This window comes from Hevea brasiliensis, chromosome 5 (assembly GCF_030052815.1).
Source record: "Hevea brasiliensis isolate MT/VB/25A 57/8 chromosome 5, ASM3005281v1, whole genome shotgun sequence".
Taxonomy (NCBI): Eukaryota; Viridiplantae; Streptophyta; class Magnoliopsida; order Malpighiales; family Euphorbiaceae; genus Hevea; species Hevea brasiliensis.
Genome location: NC_079497.1, coordinates 106,629,726 through 106,654,688, shown reverse-complemented (window position 1 = coordinate 106,654,688; position 24,963 = coordinate 106,629,726). Strand labels below are relative to the sequence as shown.

At 33.4% G+C, this 24,963-nt stretch overlaps 2 protein-coding genes and 1 non-coding gene across 3 annotated transcripts; 1 reads left to right on the top strand and 2 right to left on the bottom strand.

Annotated features, from left to right (window-relative positions):
* Positions 1-2,835: 2,835 nt before the first annotated feature.
* On the top strand, positions 2,836-20,309 carry LOC110651927 (metal tolerance protein C2-like). The gene is made up of 8 exons (XM_058147762.1): positions 2,836-2,840; positions 3,405-3,485; positions 3,776-3,864; positions 4,144-4,213; positions 5,404-5,442; positions 5,559-5,724; positions 19,980-20,054; positions 20,208-20,309. Exons 1-8 carry the CDS (start codon positions 2,836-2,838, stop codon positions 20,307-20,309), a joined length of 627 nt encoding a protein of 208 aa, XP_058003745.1.
* On the bottom strand, positions 11,813-11,920 carry LOC131180448 (small nucleolar RNA R71). The gene has a single exon (XR_009149220.1). It is a non-coding gene; the product is annotated as a small nucleolar RNA R71 (small nucleolar RNA).
* An 844-nt stretch (positions 20,310-21,153) lies between the features above and the next one.
* LOC131179958 (probable L-type lectin-domain containing receptor kinase S.5) lies at positions 21,154-23,525 on the bottom strand. Its single transcript, XM_058147317.1, has one exon. It carries the CDS (start codon positions 23,352-23,354, stop codon positions 21,420-21,422), a length of 1,935 nt encoding a protein of 644 aa, XP_058003300.1. The 5' UTR covers positions 23,355-23,525; the 3' UTR covers positions 21,154-21,419.
* Positions 23,526-24,963: the final 1,438 nt, after the last annotated feature.

Here is a 24,963-nt window from a genome sequence, read left to right as displayed (position 1 = left end):
GGTGAGCAGTGAATGTTGGTGTTGATGTAGGATAAACCAACTGATACCCTTTTATCATTTCTAGTTTTTTAACAAATTTTTGTGGGTGCACTTGGGTTCAATGCGACTTAAAGAGGCAATTTTCATGGATCTAGTTTTGCGATTAATTTTGCACCCACTAAGGTTGCGTTATGATTGGGTGGATCCTGTATTTGTTGCGATTTTTGTTACAGGTTTTGATGCAAGATGAGGAGGTTAAAGGGGGAGAAGGAGAGAAGAGTAATGATACCAGGTAAGAAAGAAGGCATAAAGTTAAATCCATGTTTCTTCTCTTCTTTCATGAAATCTTGTAGTGAAAAGGGTGAAAAGAGAGAGACCCATAAATTAATTTTACCAACAAAAGGATAACTACTGTTAGTGGAAAATACTGTTCAGGTGTTTTTATATGAACTTTGGTTACCCACCATGCCTTCGCATCTAGTCTAATCTATTCGTCTGTTTTTCTCTATTTTGGCTAACTAATATGCCCATGCGGTACACGTTAGCATGGAGCTCTGGTCCCCATCCACCATACACATCTTGCTCTATTTTTTGTGTGCTCGTTTTATTTACTTGCCTCTATATCTATTTTTCAATCGCTATAAATTTTTGTTGTGGATCGATCTTCTTCTGGGTCTGGTTTTGTTTTTAGGAAAGCAAGTTTCTTGGGTGCAAAAACATCAACTATGGCTTTTCAAAAATCAACTTCTTCTCATCAAGGTAAATATTAATTATTTCAAGAAAACCATTCAATATCTATAGCTGCCATGAAAGTTTGTTGTTACTCTTTGCTGTTTGTTTGGTTGCATTACTATGTGGCACAGATGGGAGATGGAGATGGTGTGAGGGAGAGAAAGCATTTCCAGTCAAAAAGAGAAGAGGGAGCTTTGAAACAAGATCAATCGAAGAAACTCTGATGGAGAAAGATAAAAAAATGAAGACAAAAAAGAGGGAGCTTTGAACCAAATCATACATTTGCTGCTGCCAAACCAATAAAAAACACTAGCCTTAATGGCATTTTTAGTGGAACTCATATAACCAATATAAACCTTCCATTATCCAGTAACATATCCACTTTATACTTTTGTTTCAATTTGTCATATTTAAGTGTGTCTAAGTAGTGTTTATAGTTAGGTTAGTAGACTCTACGGAATAGTGAAAATTTCAATAATATAGCTAAAAATTTCTGAAATATAGTTCATTTTTTTTTTTACAATTTTTCTTATAATTATTATACGTTTATTATATTTATAAGTAAAATTTTATATTATTAAATTTTAATGCAGAAAAATATAATAGGTTTGGATTAAAAAAAACAGAAAACAATCTAACCAATACAAATTTAACACATTTTAAATTTTATTATATTTATTTTGAATAAAATACCAAAATAAATTTATTGAACTCTAGTATAATAAATTATTTTATGGTCTGAAACTTATTTTATTTTTTATGTTCTTACAATTTGTAATATAATTATAATAATGTATTACATTTATAAATAAATTTTTATATTATTAAATTTCAGTTGAAAATATAATAGAATTTATATTTAAATAGAAAATCAATCTAACCAATCAAATTAAAAATTTTAAATAATAATAAATTTATATATTGTCTTTTATCCAATCAAACAGAATGCAATTTATCATTATCAAATTTAATCATGTCCTTTTTTGTTCATCTCATTATTCTCTTCTTTCCACTTTTATATATATTATAGATTTATTATAAAAAATTAAAGATTTATCTTTATAAAAACAAGTTTATGGAACTTTTCAATTAATAAATAAGTTCATTGGCTATTCAATAAATTTTCACATGATATCACCAATTATAATTAAAAAAAGTAAAAAAAAAAAATTATCAAATGCTAATGTAGTTGGTGATATAATGGTGACTAGTAAGGGGGTTAATTGAAAAGTTCCATCTTTTATTTGGAAATAGATAAATCTTAAGTTTTTAATAATAAATCTATAATATCTATAAAAGTGGTAAGGAAGAGATACTAGAATGAACAAAAAAGAATATAGATGAATTTGATAATGAAAAATTGCATTATCTTTTGATTGGATAAAAAAAAAAATAGAAATTTTATCATTATTTAAGATTTCTAATTTGATTGGTTAGATTGATTTTCTTTTTAAATATAAATTCTATTATTTTTCTATTTAATAATATAAAAATTTATTTATAAATGTAATATATGCATTATAATTATATCACAAATTGTAAAAAAAAAAGTTGCGGACCATATTTGAAAAATAATTTGTTATATTGAAGTTAAAAAAATTTGTTTTGATATTTAATTCAAAATATATTTAAATGCGTTAAATTTGTATTGGTTAGATTTTTTTTTATTTAAATCCAAATCTAATATATTTTTTTATATTAAAATTTAATAATATAAAAAATTATTATAAATATGATACATGTATAATAATTATATGACAATTTGTAAAAAGAAATTTTGAGCTGTATTTCAGACATTTTTTTATCATATTTTGGATATTTTCACTATTGAGTAGAGTCTTTCAATCTCATCACAAATGTTACGTAGATACACTTAAAGATGACAAATTAAAACAAAAGTTTAAAATAAGTGAACACATTATTAGATGGTGAGAGGGTTACATTGATTATATGGGTTCCACTAAAAGCACCAACAAAGCTGGTGTTTTTTATTGGTTTTGCAGCAACATCTTCGTGATGTGACATGTCATAGAAAATGCCATCTTGAATATTATTTTTCAGAGCAATATTCCTCTTGCTACAGATGCTCTAACGCGCATGGTTAATTGAAACTGTTTTTCCCAAATGGCGTTTTCTTGTTTAAATGTCATCTTAAAAAACTTCTTTTCTGATGGGCATTTTTTTTGGAAAATATTATTTTTGTAAATAATTTCAGATTCACGTTAGATTTGTAAATAGTTTTTTTTTCATATTATTTTAATAATTAATTCAATTGTATGAGGACAGATAGAGGGCATGCAAATAATGAGAATAAAGTGAGGGAGAGGGAAGCACGAGTGAGCAACTTTAAAAAAATAATAAGAATCCACTTTTTATTGTTTCCTTGTTCCTTGTTTTTGGTTTTGCAAATGATTCCAGATGAGTTACGAAAACAAAAACCAAGTGTGCCAGCCAAACACATATATTTTTTTATTTTAAAAGAAAACTAAAAACCAGAAACCACAATGTTCCTAGCGTACCCTAAGATGCTGATTTATGGTAATGAAACATTTACCTGGGACAAACATTTCTCTACCTTTTTTTTGGCGGGGGGAGTGGCCTTCGCTTATTTAACGTTTCCATTCCAGGTCCATATTCAGTGTCATATTTTTTGGGCTAACATCTGGATATTCTGTCTTTTGCTGCATGTGTAGACAGCTGTTTCTTTTGTTCATGTCATTTTCCATAGCAGTGGAGGCACTTCATGCATTCATACAAGAAGAGTCCGAGCACAAGTAAAATTTCATTTTTTCTTAATTTAGTCAATCTATTATGAAAACTAAAAAGGGGTAAGGTAACCTTGTGTTGATTTTTTTTTAAATGTAAGTTTTTTTCTTCTGCATGTAGAAAATGTCTAAAAAAATCAATCTTATGCAGACTTTATTACCAGTATACATTCTTTATAGGTAAACTCAATCCCTGCATTTGAAATGACAATTATGTAATGGATACATTATTATTGTCAAGAAATTTATGGTTCTTTTATATGAAGATAATTTCTTGGTAACTTTGCCGCTGCTTGTAGGCATTATTTGATTGTTTCAGCGGTGACAAATTTACTGATTAATCTTATTGGTGTTTGGTTCTTTAGGAACTATGCTCGCATTAGTCTTGGTAAGTATTCTACTGCAGCTTTTGGTGTCTCCAGAAATCTTCCTAGATTAAGTTTAAGCAATATAAAAAGGCTAATGTCTGCAAATGCTTGTGTAAATATTCATGCATTGTTGATTATATGGAGTGACAAACTCTAAAAGATGGTGATTTACGCACTTGATTTTGAGTAGGATGTATATGTTGCTTGTGCAAGCTGGTGTAATATTGTTTTCACCATTTGTGTTAGTCTTAGTTCTCCTTCCATTTGTACTTAATCTAGATAAGCATGTTTTGTTGCAGTCTACAGAAAAGCAGAAGACATGAATTACCACTCAGTTTGCTTGCATGTTCTTGCTGATTCCATTCGTAGGTTTGCTCTCTATCACTCTATCACTATGAACAAAATGGCATACAGATTTCCCTTTGCACATTCATTTTTTGGATTAATTTCATTTGTGGTAATTGAACTTATAATAAATTTCAACATGGTCACTATATTTGTATCATTAAAATACTCGATTTTTGTTTTATTTCAACAAAGTTAATATTGCTGATTTTGATAAAATTTCAGCAGAATGTTTATATGATAACCAAGTCAAAGTTTTTTAAATATATTCTTTAGGCTATAGGTAGTCATAAAAAAGGCTAAATTCCTAGAAAAATTTAGTAATATTGACCTTAACTCAACTCAACTCAACTCAACTAAACCTTTATCCCAAAAATTTGAAGTCGCCTATATGGATTCGCTTTCTCCACTCTAAACGATTTTGGGTTAAATCCTCATAAATGTATAATGTTTCTAGGTCATGTTGTACTACTTTCCTCCAAGTTAATTTATGTCTACCTCTTTTTTTCTTTCTATCCTCTAACCTAATGTGCTCTACTTGTCTAGTTAGAGCCTCCTTATGTTTACGCTTCACATGACCAAACCACCTCAATCTCCCTTCTCTCAACTTATCCTCAATTAGCACTACTCCTACATTTTCTCTAATATTCTCATTACGGACTTTATCTAGTCTAGTATGGCCACTCATCCACCTTAACATTCTCATCTCTGCAACTCTTATCTTAGACGCATACGACTCCTTCAGTGCCCAACACTCACTACCATATAACATAGCCGGTCGTATGGCTGTACGATAAAATTGACGAAACATATGCAAGAGAGTATTCCTTGGTACATGATGTTTGTGGATGATATTGTTCTGATAGATGAGACGCGAGAATGAGTCAATAGAAAGCTAGAGCTTTGGAGAAGTACTCTAGAGTCAAAGGGTTTTAAGTTAAGTAGAACGAAGACAGAATACATGCATTGCAAGTTCACTGAAGGCCAAACTGGTGATAGGGAAGGAGTTAGTTTGGATGGAGTGGTACTGTCCCAAAGTAATCACTTTAAATATTGACCTTATTGAAAAAAAAAAAAAACCTTAATGATGAATGATTTTATTGATATAAATTGAAATTTGGTGAATGAACCTTGCAATTTTGAATTTTATTTTCCAAGTATTTGTTTTCTTCTTTATGTATTAATATTAAACTGGTATACTCTTTATTTCTCAGTGCAGGTTTGATATTGGCATCCTGGTTTTTGTCCCTCGGGTATGTTGCTTTATCTTTCATTTTCTACCTCAGTTCTGCAACACCTCTGGGCCTTTTTCATTCTCCCTAATCTTTTCTGATTGTTTCTTTTTTTTTTTTTGACCCTTTAATTGCAGGGTTGACAATGCTGAAGTCTTATGTTTGGGGCTAGTTTCAGTTGCAGGTTTTATGCTTGTTATGCCACTGTTTAAATCTACTGCTAGCATCTTGCTTCAAATGGCACCACCAAGTATTCCTTCTTCAGCATTAAGCAAATGCCTAAGACAGGTAAGGTCCAGAAAGGTTTCTACTAACACAACTGCTCTTTGAGTGCATTAGCAATTTAACATCATCTAATTTAAGAAAATTTAAATTTTCAATTTAAAAATCAAGGGTGTTCTGGTAATTCAAACTTGTTTCCCTACACTTCTATATTTTATTGGGATTCTCTTCCTCAACTGAATCTCTCTTTTCTCACCACAGCTTTATCACTCTTCCATTTCTTGTTCTACTGTCTCATGGTTGTGACATTGTTGCTAGTAAGTGCCAAACGAAAAGATAACCTTAGTAATCTCACATAGGGGTGTTTGGTTTCAGTTTGGTTCGGGGTTTGGCTAGGAACCAGAATCGAACTGAAATTTCGGTATGGTTTCGGTTCGATTTTTTATTGTTTCGATTTCGGTTCGGTTCCGGCTGGGTTCGGTACGGTTCCGGTTGGGTTTGGTATGGTTCATGTTCTTAAAACAATTTTATGTAATTATTTCCTTAAAAAATTATTCATGAATTAACATTTAAGTTTTAAATTGGATTATTAATACATAATATATCATATAATATATCTTTTAGCTATACCTGAATTGCATAATCTTTAACTACAAAGTGTATATATAATTTAAGTTAAATATATTATATAATATAATAGTATAAGTATATCATATAATATACATTTTAATTATTTATTAATTATATAATATTTAACTATGATATATAAATATAATTAAGAATTAATATATATATATATATATATATATATGAACTAAATGCAACCTAATATTATATTTCATTTTTCTATATATTTTTAATAATTTTAGTTATAAATATATTAAATTACTTTATAATTCTTAATTATAAATATACTATTATCTTTTACTTATATATATGTGTGTGTGTGTGTGTGTGTGTGTGTGTGTGTGTGTAACTCCGCCTAAGTAGTTTACATTTAGCCTGTCCCAAGCCCAGATAGAGGAAGAGGATTGCGGTAGGTGACAACCAGCGTAAAAATTTCATCACACCTTATGATATAGAACATAACACAAGATAGTCATAGAAAACAATAGAAGATATCATAAAAGGAGACTAATTCGAAAGGAACATGATAGGAGGAGGATCAGAGTTGGTACTTGAAATATTGGATCACTTACAGAAAAATTAATGGAGCTTGTGGATACCTTGGAAAGGAGAATGGTGAATTTTGCTTGCATTCAGGAGACTAAATGGGTAGGAGAGAAAAGCAAGGAAGTGGGTAATTTATGGTACAAACTGTGATTTACCGGAAAGGAGAGAAATAAGAATGGAGTGGGCATAATCATAGACAGGAAATTAAAAAACTCTGTAATAGCTGTGAAAAGAGTAGGAGATAGAATTATACTAGTAAAGCTAGTACTAGAAGGAAAAACAATAAACATAGTTAGTGCTATGCCCCATAAATAGGACTAGATAGTGAGAGTAAACAAAGGTTTTGAGAAGGTATGGATGATTTAATGCAAAGCATACCGAATGAAGATAATATTTTCATTGGTGGAGTTTTGAATGGATATGTAAGAAGTGATAGGCAACGTTATGAGAATGTTCATGGAGGTTTTGGTTTTGGGCCGTCAAAATGAGGAGGAAAAAAGCATCATGGATTTTGCTATGGCATACGACCTAATATTAGCAAATACCTACTTTATAAAAAGAGAGTCACATTTAGTGACTTTCAAAAGTGAGCAATATAGAAGCCAAATCGACTTCCTCTTAACCAGGAAGACAGATAGAGCTCTATGCAAGGATTGCAAGGTCATTCCAGGAGAGGCTTTAACAAGTCAACATCGATTAGTAGTCTTGGATGTCAAGTTTAGGAACAATTCAAGTAAGGTCAGAAAAAATAGTGTAGCTCGAACAAAAAGGTGGGAGTTCAAAGGAGTAAAGCAAGTAAAGTTCAAAAATGAGCTTCTTGAGTCCGAACCATGGAAGTCGAATATGGAGGCCAATGATATGTGGATACAGATGGCATCAAAGATTAGAGAAGTAGTTAGAAAAGTACTTGGAGAGTCTAAAGGACATGGACCACCCTCAAAAGAGAGATGGTGGTGGAATGAGGAAATACAAAAGGCAGTAAAGAGAAAAAGGGAATGGTATAAGAAATTACCTAAATGTGATAATAATGAGGCATATGAACAATACAAGATAGCAAAGAAAGAGGCAAAAAAGGCAGTTAGTCAAGCAAGAGCATAGGCCTTTGAAAAGTTATATGAGAAACTTGGAACTAAAGAAGGGGAGAAAGATATTTATAGATTAGCATGGAGGAGAGAAAGGAAATATCAAGATCTCAATCAAGTTAGGTGCATTAAGGATACAGAAGGAAAAGTGTTGGTGAAAGATGAGGACATTAAAGAAAGATGGAGAAATTATTTTAATGATCTCTTTAATAATAGTCAAAATGGTAATAGCGTGAATATAAACTATAGAATGATAGAAAAGAATGTGAATTATACTAGAAGGATTAGATCTTTAGAAGTAAAGGAAGCACTTAAGAGAATGAAAGTGGGTAAATTCTGTGGACCCGATGAAATACCAATTAAAATGTGGAAGTGTTTGGGAGATATGGGAGTGACATAGTTAACTAAATTATTTAATAAGATTCTAAACTCAAAGAAAATACCTGATGAATGGAGGATGAGTATTTTAGTACCTATTTTTAAAAATAAGGGAGATATACAGAGTTGCTCGAACTATAGGAGAATTAAACTCATGAGCCATATTATGAAGTTATGGTAGAGAGTTGTGGAGCATTGACTACGTCATGATACTTCTATCTCTCTCAATTAATTTGGCTTCATGCCCGGTCGTTCAACTATGAAAGTGATCTTTCTCATTAGAAGCTTGATGGAGAAATATAGAGATGTGAAGAAAGATCTACACATGGTTTTATTGATTTGGAGAAGACTTATGATAGTGTTCCAAGAGATGTCTTATGGAGTGTGTTAGAACAAAAGAGGGTATCTATTAGGTACATACAAGTGTTGAAAGATATGTATGAAGGAGCAACTACTATTGTGAGCACAGTGGGAGGGGACACAAGAGATTTTCTGATCTCAATTGGATTACACCAAGGATCAGCTATAAGCACTTACTTTTTTACATTAGTTTAGATGAATTGATGAAACATATACAAGAGAGTATTCCTTGGTGCATGATGTTTGCGGATGATATTGTTTTGATAGATGAGACGCGAGAAGGAGTCAATAGAAAGCTAGAGCTTTGGAGAAGTACTCTAGAGTCAAAGGGTTTTAAATTAAGTAGAATGAAGACAGAATACATGCATTGCAAGTTCAGTGAAGGCCAAACTGGTGATAGGGAAGGAGTTAGTTTGGATGGAGTGGTACTGTCCCAAAGTAATCACTTTAGATATCTCGGCTCAATCCTTCAAGAAGATGGGGGATTTGAGGAGGATGTTAGTCATAGGATTAAAGCCGGATGGTTGAAGTGAAGACGTGCCACGAGAGTTTTATGTGATCGCAAGATTCCCAATAAGTTGAAAGGAAAATTTTACCGTACAGCCATACGACTGGCTATGTTATATGGTAGTGAGTGTTGGGCACTAAAGGAGTCGTATGCTTCTAAGATAAGAGTTACATGGATGAAAATGTTAAGGTGGATGAGTGGCCATACTAGACTAGATAAATTCCGTAATGAGAGTATTAGAGAAAATGTAGAAGTGGTGCCAATTGAGGATAAGTTGAGAGAAGGGAGATTGAGGTGGTTTGGTCATTTGAATCGTAGACATACTGATGCATACATTTTGCATAATCATTGAGGTTTAATTTCATAGCCATTTTATTTGATTATTAGTCATTTTTAGCTAATTTCATTAGTTAATTAGTTAGTTTTTCATAATTGTCGATTTTGGATTAATTTATAATTTTTACTTTGTTTTGTAGGAAAAATGGTGTTTTTGAAGGACTGAAGAGAATTTTGCCATTGAGGAGTGTCTTCTACAGCCAAAGATGTCAAAAACAAGTTTTCAAGCTGAAATATGCATTGACCAAATTGTGCATAACTTGCCGCATAAGCTATGCAGATTTGCATAAGGAGAAAGATCATTGTTCCAGAACCAGCCGAAGTGTGCATAAGGAGACAGCATAGCTTATGCACATTCCCGCCTCCCTTATGCACCTTCACAGAATTGTGCATAACCTATGCACCAAGTCATGCAGTTTTGCATAAGTGGCCCATAACCAGCTGAAAGCGCATAAGGGATGCATAACTTATGCGATCCACTTATGCATCCCATGAAGAGTTCATTAATGAGTGGCAGGAGATTCCTCAAATAATTCCTCCTAGAACATACCATTTTAGGGCTCCATGTCGAAAAATGCTATAAATAGTCCCATTTTCTCATTTTAGAGGGAGAAAAGGAGAAAAGAAGAAGAGGAGAAGAGAGGCAGAATTTGAGGAGTCATTTTCACCTTCCACACCATTTTTAACCAAGATTTGCAGATTTCTTCCTTCCTTTACATTTTTCTACATTTCTAGTGTTTAATTTCTTACTTCTTAGCTTAGATTAAAGCTTTATTTCCATTTAAACTCATCATATCTTGTAAGCATTATGGATAGTGAGTAGTTTACTTTTGATTCTGGAGTAAGGGATGTAATATTTTAGTTATTTTTGTGGATTTGAAGGTTAGTCCCAATTTAATGAATTTATGAGGTTTAATCCATTTCTTGTGTGCTTATTCACATGCTTAATGAAGGGCCCCATTAAGTTATGTTCTTAATCCTTGGTTGAAGCACCGAAAGGAGAAAACCAAGTGATAGTTAATCAAGAAATTGGACTTAATTAACTTAGATCTAGAAATAGACTAAGGGTTAATAGGGTTTTAATAGATTGATTAAAGAACCTAATGGGTCTTGGTTAATTTTAACTCCACGAAAGTAGGATTAAGTTAATTAAGGCACTCTTTGTCTCACTCGAAAGAGTTTTCAAAGGATTTTAGAATTAATCTCCTTTAAACCCATAAATTTCATGGATTGGGCTAGCTAGGGAAAATCCCAAAATAGCTTGAATATGAAATCCCGAACTCCGGAATCGCCTTTTTACCATTGTTAATTTCTAATCGAATTTAATCATTTGCCATTTTAAATATTGCCATATTTGAACTTGCTTATTTCAATTTGATGCAAATCTTAGTTTAATTAATACATTGTTGAATAGAATATTAAATTTGCACATTTAGATTTCATACTCCATTACCCATTAATTCATTATTTTAATTTCATAAATACTTCAATTTAGTCAACTTTTATATTAAAAATTCAATCATTAACACAACTCCTCGTGGGATCGATATTTTTCTATACTACTTGTACGACCCGTGCACTTGCGGTTGGGACGCATCAAGTTTTTGGCGCCGTTGCCGGGGAGTTGTTTGTTTAAGATTGAATTCTTGATTATTTTAGTTGTTTTTTAGTTTTATCTCTGTTATCTTTTCATTTTGTGTTTGTTTGTTCTTTTTCAGGTACTCTTAATCTTTTATGAGAAGAGCTAGAAGCACAAGTGATACATCCTTATTATTCAACCACAAATTGAGAAATTTTGTAAGGCCAACAAGAAAGAAACCAGAAAAAGAAAAGAAGCCTTGATAGAAACTGAATTAGAAGCAGACATGGCTGATGAAAGAATTAGAATTGGTGTTGGTAATGCTGGAAATGGTCAAAATAATGAAAATGCAGCCCATGGTGAAGAGGTAGTAAATGCTAATCTGCCTAGGGGAAGTATGATGGATCATGCTTTTCCTCGTTTTGATGACTTGAGAGAGAGCATAGCAAGACCAAGAATTGATGTAAATAGTTACAAGATGGATTTTGGAGTCCTTCAAATGATTCAGAATTCTCAATTTGGGGGTCATCCTTCTGAAAATCCACACACACATCTGAAGAAGTTTGCTATGATTTGTGACATGCAAAAACAACCTGGAGTATCTGATGATGCAGCAAGGCTAAAATTGTTTCCATTCTCTTTGAAAGATAGAGCATTGGATTGGCTTGATTCTTTACCTCACAACTCAATTACAAATTGGGAGCAGCTCACTGATGTATTTCTTGCCCAATACTTTCCACCTGGAAAAACTCAAGAGTTGAGGAATCAAATGATTGCTTTTAGACCAAGAGAAGATGAGACTCTTTATGAGTCATGGATGAGATGGAAGGAGTTGGAGAGACAATGTCCACATCATGCCATTCCTAAATGGATGATAAACCAGAATTTTTACACAAATGTCACTCCTGCTATCAGAGGAATCATTGATGCTCAAACTGGAGGGGAATTCATCATTAAGCATGAAGATGAAGCTTATGAGTTATTAGAGAAAATAGCAAAGAAGTCATCTATGGAGTAGTCCAAGAGGGTCAACTCCAACTCAAAAAGGCAAGTTTTTGGAATGTATGAGCTTGATCCATTCAACATGATCAATGCCAAATTTGATGCACTCACTAATGTCCTTGCTAAGAAAATGGAGGATTTAAGTATGCTAGTCAGTTCATCATCATGCTCTGGAAGTTCTCAACAAGTTACTTATGCAGAAGGAACAATGAGCTGTGGAGTAGATTATCCTTCATATGCTTGGAGGAATCATCCCAATTTTTCATGGGAGAATCAGCAAAATCAAGCTTCAACTCAGAACTTTCCATCACAACAACAAGAGCATCAATACCAACAACCTAGGCAACCACCACCTAGTTTTCAGCAAAAGAATGCAAATACTGCACCTTTACCAAGACAGCAAGAACAAAGTTCCACCACAGAGGCTTTATTACAACAAATTCTTGCTAATCAAATTAAGCGTGATGAAGAGTTGAGAGAGATGAAAGCAAGGTGAAACAAATGCAAACACACAATAGGATCTTTGGAAAATCAGATTGCACAACAAGCATGCTCATCAAGTACCAATTCTATGGGGAAACTTCCTAGTCAAACAGAAAATCCAAGGGAGCAATGTCATGCCATCACCCGAGGAGTGGTAAAATAGTGCATCTTGAGAAGAGTGAAAAAGCTGAGAAGAGAGAAAATGAGAAAGATGTCAAGGGAGATGAAAAAGGGAGTGCAAGAAAAGGTAAAGAGGAGGTTGGAGAAAGAAGAGAAATATATACCTCCAGAGCCTTACAAGCCACAGCTTCCCTTTCCACAGAGATTTCAAAAAGCCAAGCTTGATAAGCAATTTGGGAAGTTCTTAGAGGTTTTGAAGAAGCTATATATAAATGTGCCTTTTATCGATGCTCTTTCCCAAATGCCTTCTTATGCTAAGTTTTGAAAGAAATTCTCTCAAACAAAAGAAGACTTGAAGATTATGAGATCAGAGCCTTAATCGAGGAATGCAGTGCTATCCTCCAAAGGAAACTTCCTCCAAAGCTCAAGGATCCAGGGAGTTTTTCAATTCCATGCCATATTGGGGAATCATGTTCTATAAAAGCTTTATGTGATTTAGGGGCTAGTGTAAGCCTTATGCCCCTCTCCATCTATGAGAAGCTTAACATGGGAGATCTTAAGCCAACCCACATTTCTCTTCAGTTGGCAGACAGATCAATTAAATATCCAGAAGGGATCTTGGAAAATATACCACTGAAGGTTGGAAAATTTTACATCCCATTGACTTTGTCATTTTGGACATGGAAGAGGATTCTCATATGCCAATCATTTTGGGAGGCCTTTCACGGCTACGGTGGTGCTTTGATTGACGTGAAAGGTGAAAAGCTTACTCTTAGAATCGGAGAGGATCAGTTAGTCTTCAATATTGGCAATGATAAGAAGAAGCAACATGAAGATGTAGACTCTTGTTTGAGAATTGATATAGTTGATGAGTTAGTAAAAGAGCACTTTAGAAAGAGCTATCCGAAGGCTTCTCTTGAAAGTTGTCTTATCCATGAAGGGAGTATCAATGATGAAAATCCAAAAGAGGCTGCATTTGCACAAGATTTGAATAGTAATCCACCTTGTCCTATGGCACCAATCTTTCAAGTTGAGCAAATGGAGAAAAGTGAAGTAAAGCAACCATCTCTCAAAGAAAAGATGCACCAAAGGTTGTCAAGAAAGAAATGGTCGGATTTTTAGACAAAGCAACAAGGATCTTCTCATGTGATGGAAAGAAAATGAAGTATAGATTCATTGAAGCACCTATTGGAAACAGAGGCAACAAATTCCAATTTCAGCCACCATGAAACATGAAAAGAGTCTAGCTAAGGACTATAAATTAGCGCTCTTGGGAGGCATCCCAAGTCCTTTTATTTTGCTTTTGTTGATTTACTTTCATTTTCATTAATTTTGTTTTTATCTTAAATTTCCTCAAATTCAATTTTTGACATTATTAAATCTTGTCCCTTGTAGATGTATATCAATGAAGAAAGGCTGGTGAACTATTGGGAGCTGCAATCTGGTTATTGCAGAGGAAAAATGCAATCTGCAGAAAAGGAAAAGTCTGCAGCAGATAGATTCATCCTTGAGCCGCAATCTGGTTTATGCGAGAGGAAGAAGAAATTCTGCAGCAAAGAGGGTGTTTGCAGTGAGATGGCTTGTGTTTTTAGTGAGGTTGGGTGTGAGACTTTTAAGTATGTGTGATTTTAATCTTAATATGGTGGTAAGTGAGTCATTTTTGCAGTTTGAGCTTCTTTGGGTTGTAGGATTCAAGGTAAAAATGCTGCATTTTCTTGGCAAAACTTGGAGACTTCATTTCATCATTTGTGGTTAGATGCAACTTCATGCAAATTTTATGGAGTTTTATGTGCTAAATGTTGATTTGTAGAATTTGTCTTAAAATGGCATAGTTCTCAAAGGTCTTTTATGTAGGATCCATTTTTACATGCTTGTGTGATGCCTTTTTGATATACTTTGTATATATTGATGTGTTTTTGGTGAAACTTCTCATGGTTTATGCTTCATGGAATTATATTTCCTCATTCTAGGGTATTTTTCACACTTGCAATCCATGTTCTATTGCATTCTTGATCTTGCTAACTTGTGCATAAGCAACTGCATAGCTTATGCAATCCTGCATAACCACAATTCTTGCCATTTTCCACCTTTATTGCAAGTGCATAAGGAGAGTGCATAGCTTATGCATACGCATAACCTCATTTTGTCAAATTTCATATCTGTCAAAACTTGCATAAGGTAAGTGCATGACTTATGCAAATTTGCATAACATCAAATTCTTCATTTTCTCTCTCTGAAAATGCATAAGCGAGTGCATAACCTATGCATACGCATAACCAAAAACTCTGAATTTCCAATTCTGCCGAGGGGTGCATAAGCAGAGTGCATAACTTATGCACTACGCATGACCGAAACCGGAAAAATCAAACTTGCCGAGGGGTGCATAAGGAAGGTGCATAAGTTATGCACTTCCGCATAACCAAGAACTCCAAAAATTCAAACCTGCCGAGGGGTGCATAAGGAAGGTGCATAAGTTATGCACTTCTGCATAACCAAAAACTCTGAATTTCCAATTCTGCCGAGGGGTGCATAAGGAAGGTGCATAAGTTATGCACTTCTGCATAACCAAAGACTCTAAATTTCAAAACCCACCGAAGAGTGCATAAGGAGAGTGCATAACTTATGCACTTCCGCATGACCAAAAAAAAAAAAAAAAAAAAAAAAAAATGCAACCCTTATTGCCACTCATGCAGAACTGCACAGCTTATGCACCCTACTTATGCACATGTTCTGGAAAAGTTAAAACCTGCTGAGACTTGCATAAGGAGAGTGCATAACTTATGCACTTCCGCATAACAAAAAAAAAAAAAAAAAAAATTTTTGCAAATATTTTACATAGCCTATGCAACCCTTATTGCCACTCATGCAGAACCGCACGGCTTATGCACCCTACTTATGCACATGTTCTGGAAAAGTTAAAACCTGCTGAGACTTGCATAAGGAGAGTGCATAACTTATGCACTTCCGCATGACCAAAAAAAAAAAAAAAAAAAAAATTTTTGCAAATATTTTACATAGCCTATGCAACCCTTATTGCCACTCATGCAGAACCGCACGGCTTATGCACCCTACTTATGCACATGTTTTGGACAGCACTTTACTCTGCATAACCTGTACAGCCTCTTATGCATCACCATTATTCCTTGAATTCTCATCTGCTCTACACTGTAACTCTTTCCTTTTGCTCTTAAATTTCACAATTCTGGTAATTTCTCTTTACTTTGAATTTTGATAATGCACTACTTGAGACATTGAGGACAATGTCTAATTTTGAGTTTGGGGGTGCACATTCATTTTGATTTTTGCTTCATTTTTTTTACATTTTGAGTATAGGAACATCTCATCCCATTTCATTTACATATATTGTAAATATTTTACATATACATCCATACATACATATACATAACACATTTACACACACATTATACATCACTTAGAAATTATACACTTTGCACACAAATAGACTTCTTCCATTTAGTTAATGCATTGCTCATTTTTAGGAATCATGCATCATGCATTAAATTCTTTTGCCAAATCCCTTGAGTATTGAAAAGTTGCCTATGAGAGTGATTTGACTTACCTTTAGTTGGGTTTGTGGATTGAAAGTTTCCTAAGAGGTGCAAAGTTTTGAAGTGTTATCCCTTGCCTATATCTTCTTAGCCAAAAAGCCACCCAACTAGTCCTTTAGAGATTGGAGTGTTTAGAGGGAGTTATTGGATATAAGGTAGTCAAATGATGTCTCACCAATCCTAGAACAAATTTTCTAAACCTTTCAAGGCGAAATATCAGCTTATACTTGAAAAGAGAGATGATTAGGCATTCTTTGATTTAAACCTTCTCATTTTAAACCTTTGGCCCTTTTTCCTAATTAAAATTGACCTTTGAAAACCCCTTTGAGCCTTTTTATCCCTAATTTTTCTTGAAATCCTTATTGCTACCTAGCCAATGAACCAAACACTCCAACCCTTTTCATGAGAATAATATTGAATATTAGGTACACTTTCTAAAAAATAAAAATAAAAAAAAAAAGAAAAAATATACAAAAAAAAAAAGGAGAAGAAGTGCTTGTCATCTTGTAAAAGTGCTAGTATATGTGCTTTTCACTATTGCCATTCAAAATGAAAGAAATCCACCCAAAGTATTAAAAGAAATGAGTTTGGGGGTGGCATTTTTAGGGACAATCATCAAAAGAAAATGCAAAATACAAGTCTAAAGTATCAAAATGTCCCTCCATTTTTATGTGTTTTGTAAACTATGCTAGCACTTGACAATTCTCATTGTGTACTTCTCTCCTCCATATATACAAAAAAAAAAAAGAAAAAAAGAAGAAAAAGAAAAAAATTATAATAAAATAAGAAGTGTACCTTATGTTTAAAAATTGAAAATATTCTCATGCTTTGAATACTTTTTACCCATCTTTCTTCTTAGCCTCATTTTAAACCCCATGGCCTCATTACATCCCTAAAAAGACCTTTGATCTCTTGATAGTACTTGCTACATTAGTGGAGATAGGAGTAGGGAATTTGCCTATGGGATTGGAAAACTATTCATCTATTCATTCAATTCTATCATTCCATGTTGAGATACTTTGGTTATCAATTGTCCTAGAATTCTTTTTGAGCATGACTATCTCTTTTGATTGGTTGGTTTGGGGATTTTGAATGATAATTGACTTGATGGCTAAGCGGTGAAAGCTTGGATAAGCATTAGATTCTTTGCATTTTGAAGGATGGGTATATGGATTGTTAGTATGGCTAAAGGTGTGTTTAGTTACTTTAATAGGTAATTTTCATAGCTCTTTGGATAAGGCACCCCTAAAAATTTTGCATTACATTTTAAAGTTTGCTTGAGGACAAGCAAAAGCTTGAGTTTGGGGGTATTTGATGCATACATTTTGCATAATCATTGAGGTTTAATTTCATAGCCATTTTATTTGATTATTAGTCATTTTTAGCTAATTTCATTAGTTAATTAGTTAGTTTTTCATAATTGTCGATTTTGGATTAATTTGTAATTTTTACTTTGTTTTGTAGGAAAAATGGTGTTTTTGAAGGACTGAAGAGAATTTTGCCATTGAGGAGTGTCTTCTACAGCCAAAGATGTCAAAAACAAGTTTTCAAGCTGAAATATGCATTGACCAAATTGTGCATAACTTGCCGCATAAGCTATGCAGATTTGCATAAGGAGAAAGATCACTGTTCCAGAACCAGCCGAAGTGTGCATAAGGAGACAGCATAGCTTATGCACATTCCCGCCTCCCTTATGCACCTTCACAGAATTGTGCATAACCTATGCACCAAGTCATGCAGTTTTGCATAAGTGGCCCAGAACCAGTAAATCGCATAAGGGACCGCATAACTTATGCATCCACTTATGCGATCCCATGAAGAGTTCATTAATGAGTGCAGAGATTCCCTCAAATAATTCCTCCTAGAACATACCATTTTAGGGCTCCATGTCAGAAAAATGCTATAAATAGTCCCATTTTCTCATTTTAGAGGGAGAAAAGGAGAAAAGAAGAAGAGGAGAAGAGAGGCAGAATTTGAGGAGTCATTTTCACCTTCCACACCATTTTTAACCAAGATTTGCAGATTTCTTCCTTCCTTTACATTTTTCTACATTTCTAGTGTTTAATTTCTTACTTCTTAGCTTAGATTAAAGCTTTATTTCCATTTAAACTCATCATATCTTGTAAGCATTATGGATAGTGAGTAGTTTACTTTTGATTCTGGAGTAAGGGATGTAATATTTTAGTTATTTTTGTGGATTTGAATAGGTTAGTCCCAATTTAATGAATTTATGAGGTTTAATCCATTTCTTGTGTGCTTATTCACATGCTTAATGAAGGGCCCCATTAAGTTATGTTCTTAATCCTTGGTTGAAGCACCGAAAGGAGAAAACCAAGTGATAGTTAATCAAGAAATTGGACTTAATTAACTTAGATCTAGAAATAGACTAAGGGTTAAGAGGGTTTTAATAGATTGATTAAAGAACCTAATGGGTCTTGGTTAATTTTAACTCCACGAAAGTAGGATTAAGTTAATTAAGGCACTCTTTGTCTCACTCGAAAGAGTTTTCAAAGGATTTTAGAATTAATCTCCTTTAAACCCATAAATTTCATGGATTGGGCTAGCTAGGGAAAATCCCAAAATAGCTTGAATATGAAATCCCGAACTCCGGAATCGCCTTTTTACCATTGTTAATTTCTAATCGAATTTAATCATTTGCCATTTTAAATATTGCCATATTTGAACTTGCTTATTTCAATTTGATGCAAATCTTAGTTTAATTAATACATTGTTGAATAGAATATTAAATTTGCACATTTAGATTTCATACTCCATTACCCATTAATTCATTATTTTAATTTCATAAATACTTCAATTTAGTCAACTTTTATATCAAAAATTCAATCATTAACACAACTCCTCGTGGGATCGATATTTTTCTATACTACTTGTACGACCCGTGCACTTGCGGTTGGGACGCATCACATACGGAGACTCCAGTTAGACAGATAGAGCACATTAAATTAGAGTATAGAAAGAAAAAAAAGGGTAGACCTAAATTGACTTGGAGGAGAGTAGTACAACATGACCTAGAAGCATTACAAATTTCTGAGGAGTTAACCCAAAATCGTTTAGAGTGGAGAAAACGAATCCATATAGTCGACTCCAAATTTTTGGGATAAAGATTTAGTTAAGTTGAGTTGAGTATATATAAATGTTTAGTTGAGTTGAGTTGAGTTGAGTTGAGTATATATATATATATATATATATTGAAAGTATATAATACATCTAAAAAAATAGAAAAACATATGTATAAATTTGGTTTTCGATTCGGTACGGTTCCGGTTTGGTTTCGATGCAATTCCGATTCGGTTCTTAGTGAAGAACCAAAATCAAACCAAAGTATCAAAATAAATTCAATTCGGTACGATTCTTCGATTGGGTTCGGTTCCCCCAAGAACCGTGCACAACCCTAATCTCACATATGATAGCGGTTAGTATCGAATGATCCTTTTTCTGTCTTTTTTATCTTTTCACCTCTTGTACCATTTTCAATTGCAGTGATCTTAAAGCATTCTATCTGATTTACTTTGTTTGTATTGCCACTGACCATATCTTTCTCCTCTCCCTCTCTTCCCTTTTCCCTTTTTGGGAAGTTGTGGTAACTGTTGACTGTTTGTGGATGGTAATGCCAGGCACATTAATACTTTGTGATTTGTGATGATGTAATCTAGGGAATTCTACAAACATTCTGAAGAATGGGTTCATAAATATTACCTATTGATTGAGTATATTGAGGTCAAATTGATATTAGTAAAATTTCTCAAGCTCGATTTTGGGAATTAGTGCCCGGTCATGTTGTTGGTTCACCTTCAGTTCAGGTACACCATCATTGTTTTTCTTGATGGACTTGCAATGCTTTTTATTCCTATAACTATAAAAAAGGAACTTTTGCTTTTAGCTTTTGATCTACATGGTGAAACCGTGAGAGACTTGTAATTTACAGCTTTATTTTGGTGGATGGACACTAACAGGTGAAGAAGGGGATGGATGATCGACCAACATTACAGTTTTTGCATGGTTTGTATCATGATATGGGCATACAGGATCTTACAGTGCAGACTGATTATTATTAAGGCCCACATTTTTGGATGAGAGTCAATAAGAACAGCTTCAGATTGAAGTCTGCCATTTATAGTTTTTATTTGGCTTAAAGTTTAATTTAGTCCATATACTTATTGAAAAAGTTTAATTTAACCAATTTTCAACGTTTTGTCTAATTTAATCAGAAATTTTAATTTAAGTTTAATTTAACCAAAAAATAAAGAAAATAAAGAAATTAAACTTCTTAATTTTTGCGCTTAAATCAAGAAATTTAATTTTAAAATCAATAAATTGAATTTCTTGATTTTTTTATTTAAATCAAAAAATAAAGAAATTTATTGCGTTAATTTTAATTTTTAGACTAAATTGAGCTTAAATTGAAATTTTTTTTGCTAAATTAGACAAAAAGTAAAAAATGTGCTAAATTGAATTTCCTTAATAAATACAAAGGCTAAATTAAATATTTTGCCTTTTTATTTTATCGCTCATTAGAAAAGTAAAATTAGTATAAGGGGAATTTTTTTTATATATCAGAGTATAAGGGAAATTTTGAATCTATATTCCAGGTTTACAATCATCAATATCTGCTGAACTACCCCTTATTTTTATTTTTCTTTTTGCGTGTGTTATATTCTTTTATAAATAATTTTTTTTGCTTAATTTAAACAGTCAATCTTGACCAAGTGCCATGAAATTGGAAAGTCTTGGATTCCATCCGTGTCTTTTATTTTTCCAAGCAAACGATTTAATTAATTTATATTTAATTTGTGGAGAATTTAAAAATTTTGTATTTGCTAGGGTGGAAAGGGTACTAATATTTCTGCACTAATTGCGTTAAGGACAGACAGCCTTCGACATTCAAAGGAAAAGCTTCTCTTTGTCCAGATGCAACTATAACATGTAGATAGTCTTATGATAAGATCATGGTATTTGCAAACATTGAGGGAAATCGCTCATAGGCCATGCAGTACGTAGTTGGCCGACCACTGTCTTCTAACAATTGAAGTTAAATAAAGGTCGAGGAACATAATTTTTTTTTTTTAAAAGAATTCCAGGAATGCTACTGAATCTGTCAGTGGCATTTTAATGCAAAAAGGAAAAAAAAATTAAAAAAACTTAATTATACTTCTAATTGCTATTTCCTATCTCCCACTTAGTTCTGTAAATGGAGTGATTTGGCCATGAGAGATATCCAATTCTTTAAAAGATGGAGGCAATGGTGGCCACATAAAAACAGGCCTTTCATTGGGCACTGGTGGTGGTGCTGCTTCCCCTTTCAGAACCTGCAAAACTATTTTCATGGAGGGCCTCTTGTGTGGGTTTGGGTGGCAACATGCCAATCCCAGAATAAGCACACACTCCATATCTTCTGTTGCGAAGTCCCCATTCAATCTGGAATCTGCAGCACTGAGTATCCTTCCCTTGCTATAGAGGTCCCATACCCAATGCACGATGTTACTGTTGTAGTCATCCTGCTGGCTTTGACTTCCAGGCTTCCTTCCACAAGCAACTTCCAGGATGAGTATACCAAAGGCATAAACATCCGTCTCCCTGGTAAACCTTCCGGTGAGAATACTCTCTGGAGCCATGTACCCAGGTGTTCCTGCAAGTTCTTTTGTCGAGTGGTGAGTTTGATCACCAAGTTTAATGGAACGAGCAAGTCCAAAATCTCCCAGCTTGGCGTTGAACTCAGAATCTAACAGTATGTTGCTGGACTTGATGTCTCGGTGAAGTATCGTCTCCTCGCAGCCGTTGTGCAGATATTCCAACGCCTGCGCTGTCCCAGTTACTACACTGAGCCTTGTTTCCCAGCTTATGGTAGATTCCTCCATGCTGGACTTCTCACAGAATATGAATTTGTCCAGACTTCCATTAGGCAAGTACTCGTAGACGAGGAGGAATTCACGCTTTTCATAACACCATCCGATTAACTTGACGAGATTTCTGTGATGGAGCTTGCCGATTGTGGTGACTTCTGCTATGAATTCTGTCTTTCCTTGAGTTGATTTGTTGGAAACCTTCTTGACAGCGACCTCCTTGTTTTCCATGACCCCTTTGTAGACAGTTCCAAAGCCGCCTTTCCCGAGTTTGTTCTTGGGGCTGAAGTTGCCTGTTGCTTTCCCAAGCTCTTTCAGTTTGAACTTCCGTGGAGCAGTGGAGGAGCCTTGGATCGCCTCTTCAATGCTCGGATAAGCATCCTCCAGTTTCTCTCTATCTAATTTCCTTTTCCAGTACACGGCAAAAGCAACGCCAACCAACAATGCCACTCCTAGAATTGGAACCACAATCCAAATCCATAAGTTATCGTCATCTTCCTCAGCACCATTGAATGCCCATGATCTTAAGCAGTTTAGCTGGGTGAAATCGCTTGTTGAGCCTGAAAATCCCAGGTAAACATTTTCTGGAAGATAGGCTGAGAGATCGATAATCTCAGAGAACACTGGAATCTTCATGTCCTCCACGAAGAGGGTCAAATTTTTTAATTCACCATCATATTGGACATGTACGCTGATATTCAAACCACTGGAGAGATTAACACCAAGTTCAGATAATGAAAATTGTACAAGAGAGTAGACAGAGTTTACATCCAAGCCAACATGGTTGTCATTAAGATCTTCTACGTAGCTTTTCCTAGTGTCAAACTCTATCGCCACTGTGTTGGCTTGAGAGGAACCGTTCATCTGCGGTTCTACTATACCAAGCCATTGTCCCTCGGCGTTAATATCAACAACGGAAGATCCTGTTAATATAAAACCCAAACCTTCTCCTCCTGGATGTGTCTGGGCTTGAATATTGAGCACAAAGGTGGAATTAAAAGATGCGTTGTAGCCTTTGCTCCAGAGCCTGTATGGCTTTCTGTACAGTACCCGTCCCGATTTGTATTTTATAGATTCTCCATTAACATCTGGTGTAATTTGGATGGCTCCACTAAACATATTAGAATCTCCACTCAGAATGAGTTGATCTCTAGTTGAATCGTCGAATTCTGTGAAGTTAAAATTCAAGCACTCAACTCGAGGACCAACCCCCAGAAGGGTTGCTACTATTAAAATCTTGACAGCAACACAGAAGACCATATCTGTCAAGCACTCAGAATTCAGAAATCAATGGTTTTGCTCGTGCTATTTCTGGCACTAGGAATGAGAAGGTGAGAGGTTTCAAAGTTTGTACAGCGCATTGCTGATGGGCAAAACTTAAATAAGTTAGGTCAAGGGAGTAATTTTCCTTGCATTTTCCCCATTCTTTTATTTTATTTTCTTCCTGACTTCTTGAATTGAAAGCTTGCAATATTAATTTTATTGTTTTTTAAAGACTCCAATATTGAAATACAAATAAACCTATACATAGTCAATGAAAATGAATATCAGAAATAATTAATATGTTTCTCACTTTCCTTTTATCCGTTCGTAGTTTCCTTCCTGACAGTATCTGCAAGGAAACTTCATATATATTTACAAAATGATATCGTTGTCATCATTTGACTAATCAACAATTTTAGAAAGACAAAAGCAGGGTAGTTATAAATAGTGAAGAATTTATTTTATTCTAAAATAGCATAATTAATTCTTATCTTTGAACTTTAGACGTTTTCTAATGAATTTGAAAGGATCAAAGTCTTCCTGATTTAATTGTATTATTTATTATGAATACTCCCTCAGTTTAAAATAACATAATTAATTCTTATCTTTGAACTTTAGACCTTTTCTAATGAATTTGAAAGGATCAAAGTCTTCCTGATTTAATTGTATTATTTATTATGAATACTCCCTCAGTTTCATTGTAATAGCCTTTTAAGGGTTTCACATAAGAATCATGGAAATGATTAGATAATATTATTTTTATAAAAAAATATTAATAATTAATTAAAATATATTTATAGTATCATTGGATTATAAAAAACTGTTAAGAAAAGATAAATATATTGAAATTAATAATAAATAAGAGTAAAATTGAGAAAAAAATAATTAATATTTTTTTATTTTTTTAAAATAATAAATAAAATGAGATTTTTTTTTTTAAATTATCTACTATAATGAGATGAAGAGTATATATATTTTTTTAATAATTATGAAGGGTCATTTATTACACATATATGTCTAGTCCTCTAGAAAAACTGAAAAAGAAAGGGGGCTTGGAAGGTGAATTGGGACATTTCTTGGTGGGTTTCAGTGACGGTGACAGGGAATAAGAAAGCTTGTATTTGGCCTTGTTCTTGCTGTTGTTATATATATATATATATATATATATATATGTTCAACCGTTCTTCATCCGAAATTTGTCAAATATTCCTTTTTGTATTTAAATTAGATTGCTTAAAAAAATTATTATCAGCTTTCATTTTTATTTATATTTAAATTTTGTATCACAATTAAAGAAATAATTGAATAATTTTTATTTTATTTAAAAAATTATATAAATCTTTATTATATTTAATACAGGATAAAATTAGTAAAAACAAAAAAATCAATGCTCCCTAATTTGTTAAACGCAACAGATAATTTAGAAAAAAAATTTAAATGTAACAGATAAAAATAAATGAAAGTATTATTATTTTTGCTGTTAATTTTATTAATAAGAATATTAAATTTTAATTGATAAATAAATTTCACGATTCTATTATTATTATTAATTAGGTTAATGATTTTAATAATTTTAATGAAATAACATGAAATTCACTTTTTTAGA

Excerpts from the sequence above, each read along its gene's own strand:
- LOC131179958 (XM_058147317.1), bottom strand. The coding sequence starts at position 23,354 with ATGGTCTTCTGTGTTGCTGTCAAGATTTTAATAGTAGCAACCCTTCTG.
- LOC110651927 (XM_058147762.1), top strand. Across the intron at positions 3,865-4,143 it reads CTATGCTCGCATTAGTCTTG|TCTACAGAAAAGCAGAAGAC; the intron begins GTAAGTATTCTA and ends GTTTTGTTGCAG. Across the intron at positions 4,214-5,403 it reads CTTGCTGATTCCATTCGTAG|TGCAGGTTTGATATTGGCAT; the intron begins GTTTGCTCTCTA and ends TTTATTTCTCAG.